This window comes from Rutidosis leptorrhynchoides, chromosome 4, assembly GCF_046630445.1.
Source record: "Rutidosis leptorrhynchoides isolate AG116_Rl617_1_P2 chromosome 4, CSIRO_AGI_Rlap_v1, whole genome shotgun sequence".
Taxonomy (NCBI): Eukaryota; Viridiplantae; Streptophyta; class Magnoliopsida; order Asterales; family Asteraceae; genus Rutidosis; species Rutidosis leptorrhynchoides.
The window spans coordinates 538,371,901-538,378,099 of record NC_092336.1 but is presented as its reverse complement, the minus strand read 5'-3'; the positions used below and the strand labels follow the sequence as shown (position 1 = coordinate 538,378,099).

The 6,199-nt window shown below is 33.6% G+C and overlaps 1 protein-coding gene across 3 annotated transcripts; it reads right to left on the bottom strand.

Moving 5' to 3' along the window:
* Positions 1 to 1,569: 1,569 nt before the first annotated feature.
* Positions 1,570 to 4,702, bottom strand: LOC139845072 (serine/threonine-protein kinase TOR-like). 3 transcript variants are annotated; one of them, XM_071835297.1, is made up of 8 exons: positions 4,588 to 4,702; positions 4,351 to 4,407; positions 3,633 to 3,695; positions 3,198 to 3,322; positions 2,856 to 3,112; positions 2,229 to 2,462; positions 2,067 to 2,135; positions 1,570 to 1,775 (listed from the first exon to the last, which is right to left on the bottom strand). In XM_071835297.1, exons 3-6 carry the CDS (start codon positions 3,693 to 3,695, stop codon positions 2,428 to 2,430), a joined length of 480 nt encoding a protein of 159 aa, XP_071691398.1. In that variant the 5' UTR covers positions 4,351 to 4,407; positions 4,588 to 4,702; the 3' UTR covers positions 1,570 to 1,775; positions 2,067 to 2,135; positions 2,229 to 2,427. The 3 variants fall into 3 exon arrangements, with proteins under 3 accessions (XP_071691398.1, XP_071691399.1, XP_071691397.1); XM_071835298.1 differs by having other exon boundaries at positions 2,229 to 2,453; XM_071835296.1 differs by having other exon boundaries at positions 2,229 to 3,112.
* Positions 4,703 to 6,199: the final 1,497 nt, after the last annotated feature.

Here is a 6,199-nt window from a genome sequence, read left to right as displayed (position 1 = left end):
TCAAATGAGAATCATTTTAAAGTTGACAATCAACAGACGTAAATATAAGCCTTTGATCAAACTAATGTAATTATTAAGAAGTTACTGAAATTAATTGTAGAGGCTATACTGCTATAGGCTAATGACAGAACTTTATGTAAGAAATCGAAATAACTAATTTATTTATGTGAATATATATAAAAATCTGATGATCAAGTTAAATACAAATGATTCAGATCGCGCTATGTAATTGAACATATACTACATTATACTGAACGTTACAATAAACAAATACAACCACCAAGTAATGAAAACAAACCAACATAGCCGATTAATGTTGCCGTATGCCTCAAGTTTCTTCTTAGGAATCGTTTGTGGTTTGGTTAGAGGGCGTTCGATTACCGGTCTCTTCAAAGAATCGGATCATTGCGGTCGTGGTTACTTCTTTGTGGGTCTTATGGCGTTTAAGGAACGGTGTTGTTTTTTCACGATTCTTTTTGTTCTAAAAGTAGTTTATTCGATGTTATTAGGCTTTTTTCATTTCGTTGGATTAAAAATAGAGGTCATTTAGTTTCTAACTGGAACTTATGGTTGTCTATACCCTTGTAATTTCCCTTAGCGTCTTGCTACGAATAATCATCTCAGGTGACTGCGGTATCCACATGCTACGAATAATAGTCATCTTTGGTGACTGTAGTACAATCTAAGTATTATTGTCCAAGCAAGGTTTTGTATTCATCAATCATGGCCATGTTTCAATGAGGATCAAAGATAGCTTCTTTAGGTGTGCGAGGAATATGAGAGATATAAGTGGTAAATAAAAAATTGAAAGGTATTTTTGGTTTATGCATTCCGGACATACTGCGAGTGTGAATAGTATAATCGGGGGGAGGAGTGGTCATTGTATCAGATGATGAACTAGAATGATATGAGTCTATAGCAGAAGATGGTAATGTAGTAGTGGGTCCAGTAACAGACGTGTTTAAGTGAGTCCCAACAGAACCATTTGTAGTGGAAGGCCCAACAGAAGTAATAGTATAAGTGGGAGAAGTTAGTGGAGTGTTTAGTGGACTATGAGAATTGGGGTAACAGACAAAAGGAGGATCGAGAAATTGTTTTGTGGAACAAGAAAATATGGATGAGTGGTGGTAGTAAGTATACGGTAATCAGAAGGCACTACAACAAAATGACTTAATATATACATTTTTTTACAGAGAAATGAACATTTAAAAGTGTGAGGAAAACTATAGTTCACATTTGGCACACCCGTGTGGAAATTGGCCGTAACAAATTTCATGAATATGAGTGTGAGGATGAGCATTAAATGTACACACTTCAAAATGTGAGGATTTCATTTAATTCTTCAGGCTTGTAAGTGTGAGGATTTCATCAATTTTTCCACACTTATGAACGTGAGTATCTTATTTACTTATTTTCACTTGTAAGTGATATATATATATATATATATATATATATATATATATATATATATATATATATATATATATATATATATATATATATACTCAGGAGGATAGAACGTCTGAATATGTAATGAATAATAAGCAATAATTCTACAAACTTGAAACATATTAAAGCCTCACATTACATTGAAATATAAGAGATGAATTCTAGTAACAATATATATAGTAAGTTGTATAGGCTCTATTAGTTCGAATTTTCTATCTAGCTGTACATACATATACATTTTATTTTAAGGTAATTTTACTACATCATGTAGTATGATGAAAGTCCCCCGTCAGCCACCATAGATCCAGCGCTATTATACCAAATACCTACATTTTAATAGAAGTAATCAGACAAGTTGAAATATAAGAAACTTGAGAAAGTATTATAACATTATCATACATCATAGTTTATAATAAAGGGAAATCTACAATAAGGATATTAATTTTCACAACTGTAATTGGTCAGTTCAACAAAAGTGCAAACTTGATTAATATGCATTTATTTTCAATTCTTGATCTTCAGTTCACATTTACTAAAAATGTGCAAACTGATCTTCAAATACACAGTAATCGAGCAAAATACACAATATCTCGTATGCATAAACAAGAAGCAACTACCTGGCATGAATAATGCTCAACATCCCTTTTCACAGCAGCCATTCCTACTCTTAATTTTTGAACTTCAACCTGCAATCATCTCTCAAGTGAGTTCTTAAATAATCTTTTTTGTTAGTCAATATCTGTACAAAATGTAAAGAAACAAACTGTGCCAAAACTTACCAAAGCTTCCTCTCAGCATCTCTCTGGCCTTGACGTGTACGCGTAACAATTTGAGCACGGGCGCTTCTACTTTTCACTTAAACAAAGTAGAACGAGTAATCACCAAGAGGTCCTGGTTGCAAATGATGGCCAGATATCCATTGGCAACTCATCACTGGACTGCATGTGTGGGCCCGCATCATTAGTCGCAGGAATACCATCACCAAGAGGTCCTGGCAAGCTTTGCTGATTGCACTTATGAACATGAGGTGATCATCAAAGTTACAACTTAGGTGATATAATGCAACATTCATTGGTTATGAAACAGTGGGTTCCCCTAAATATTTCTCATCGCTCCACGACAAATTCAAAATAAACCGAAGACATAAGCATATACGAGTCTGGTTCCATATAAGATACGAACACTAAACCTCACAAATAAAGAGGTACCGTACGTAAGCAGGCCCATCTATTAAGTCTGAAGTTTCAAACGGTTTTGAATATAGGTGGTAAACTACTTGCAAGCCATACAGCAGGATAGAGCAAAACGACATTACAAATGACACTCTATGACACACATTACAGTTTTGTATGATGCACATTACAAGTTTAAGAAAACGACATTATAATTTAAAGTAGTCAACATACCCTGTGCTGTACTCTGTACAACCTGACCAAGAGTTGCAACAGCAACCTCACATTTAGTAGCAGCAGCTCCATCCAGTAAAGCTTCAACGATTCTTGGCATAAGTTCGGGTATATATTCTCTCATAGCAAAACCACCCTGAACATACAAGCATAAGTAAACAAAATGCAGCAACTTATATGGTAGTATAAGCCGTTCACAACTACGAATCAAGTAACCCAGCAACTTCGCGCTCTCTTCTCGGCATTTGCTATCAGCGCTGATAGATGAACAAAAAAAGTAAGTTCTTTAAATGATGCCTAAAACAGAGAATTTAAAGTTTAAGATATGACAGCTGACTATACCTTTGACCAAGAAAAGTTAACAACTGAATAAGGTGGCGTCGAAGTGCGGGAAAGACATATGCTGCTGGATTCTTATCAGACAATCTACCAGCCACTGATATTGCATATTCCCGAACTTGAAGATCCTAGCACATATACAGACACACCAACAAATTTAGATTCCGTGAAACGTTAGACAACGACATTTTCAACATGAATTAGTTTAATGAATAACTTGGAAGCTCTATAAATATAGTTGCTCAAATAAAAACACAACTTAGGCTCTTTAATGATAACTATAAATAGGTTCAAGAAATGATAAGCATGTACAGGTAGACCAGTTACCTATATGCAAAAAGCAATCCTTATCATATTTTGAATGTTAAACTAACATTGTTAAACTATGGATTTAAGCAGATTTCTCATAACATAGTAGCAACAAATCTTTTACTATACCATCATTAAGTAAATTGCTGCCCACATATCCGATAGATCCTCTTCTAGGTGTTCCTTGCTCATCTGCAAAGTGATACACATTTGGTTACATTTTTGTTTGACCCTAACTATGTAAATTACCAATACAGTTGTCATCTGCAGATAGAAGCTAGGGCTCCAATTAACAAATTAGGGCTGTATTTAGAGAGAACTTCCTAACAATTTTCACATCTCTATGATCAAAATCCGGTTTCGCAAGATCACCAACATTTAAGACATAATCAACAACTAATGATTCACGAACTGTTAACTCAACTGGAACCAAGCCTTGTATCTTTAGAAACTCAATGGAAATTTACACCTTTTCAAAAATCCACAACTTTTTTACTTAAACTTTGGCCGTCTTATAATTTTGTACTAATCTATAACATTGAGTTCCACTTCTAATAAATTTAAAACTCGACCTGATGTACATTCTCATTCAGGCATTTTAACATACACGGATACACCTAGAGTGCTTTAAACTAACTCATTACTTGAAAATAATTTTCAAGTGAGATAATTACAAGCCATAAAGGTTTATTTATGCAATCAAATTTTTAGATAAACTATCTGAAACATAAGCTTATGCACGTAATAAATTTTAGACAATGCTCGAAGCAATAACACATGAACCACCATATGACCAGTAAGCATTCAAATGTGTTGATTAAGAAAGAAGTAACGAAAAATATTTAACCTTCACATAGTTTAGCCTGAAAATTTTTCATTGATTACATCATCATCACCAGCGTATCTGCATCAATTTCAAAACATCGCAAATTCGAAATGATTATTAAAGCACGATTCAACGAATAATGTCCAAGTCACAACATCAATGAAGGTCCGAAAATTAACGTGAAATGATCAATAATTAGTGAATTGAGGTAAAATTAGTTTGGTTTATAATCAAAACTTAACAAATTGATTGATTTACCTGTGCGAGGTGAGGATCCAGAAGTAATACTTCAATCGATTGTCAGAGAGCGTAGTGTCCAGGTTATTTCAATGAAGATTATGATCGAGGATAACGTAGTTGTTATGAATCGTAGAATTGGGGCTTTTTAAGAAGGGAGTGATTAGTACACCAACTATTTTTAGCAGTACACCATCGAATGTGTTTTACACGGTTGTACAATAGTAAAGCATGTTTAGTGTTGTATGGCTAAAAATATGTGGTCCTTTTAAGAATGAACACAACTAGAATGGAGAAATTACTCGTGATGAAAAAATATTCAACCCTTAAATATATTTGAGATCTAAGATTGATATTACCTCGTCGCTGTATAAAAATAATGATAAATAAATACGGAGTAATTGGGATAAAAACACAATTGGTCTCTTTTAAAAGATAATTAAAATTAAATGGGTTGAGTTCGTTTAATAGCGTGAAGTTTGGTTTCAATTTTATCACGCTTTTTAGCGTGTACTCTAGTCTCATTTGCTTATAGCCTAATCTCCACGCTATTTTGTGTGTACTTCACATTCTATTTGTTCACGTTTTTGACAGTGTACTTTACTTTCACTTTATTCACGGTTTTAAGTGTGTAAATATTTGTACAATGTTATATTTGTGAAAGGATATGTAGCACACATTTAGAATCGTCGATCATTTCACCGCATTTAAGAGTGTGAATAAAGTTGAAAAAAATCTACACGCTTGGGGCGAGCGTGAAAAATAAGTGTGTAGAAACATCTTTTTTATTGTAGTGAGGGTTTGGATGAAAAGTTTTTGTGAATGGAAATTTAGATTCGTAAAAAATGAGATGTCTAAAAATGATAAACTTTTTAGTGGTGAGGTTGAAATATTTGTAGCCGCGATGGTTTGACGGATAATCAAGGAACACGCAAGGGGTTGACTGTGGTTGAAGTTTGTTGACGGCATGATATGGAAGTGAGGGGTAGCATAAACAACCAAAGACTCGTAAATGAGAATAAGAATGAGTTTGGCCGTAGAGTACTTGTGTTGATGATTGAGAATTAGGAAGAGGATTCGGAAGAATATTTAAAATATATGAAGCCATTTGCAAGGCGTGATGCCAAAAAGAGAGTGGAAGGGAAGCATGAGAGAGAAATGTGCGAATAATATTGTTTATCACACAAATTTTTCTTTCGAATTTACCATTTTGAGGTGAAGAATATGGACAAGAAAAGCAAAATGACATCCCATTATCGTTACAAAATTTGTGAAATTGATTGTTGTTGTATTTGGTGCTGTTATCACATTGGAAAGTTATAATGTCCTTCTCGAATTGAGTTTTAATATATTTTCTAAAAGTGAAAAATATGAACACACCCGACTTATTGCTAACGGGAAAAGTCCACAAAAAAATTAGCATAGTTGTCAAGAAACAATATATAATATCGATGATCGGATGAGATTGGAACAAGTAAAGTTCATATATCGTTGTGTATTAATGGTAATAATGTAGTAGAATTAAGAAACAAAAGGCGATTTAATTTGCATTCCAAACACAATATTGACAAATAAAATTCAAAGAAATTTATTGCATCGAATAAACTTTTTATTGCTAAGAGAACTTAATACA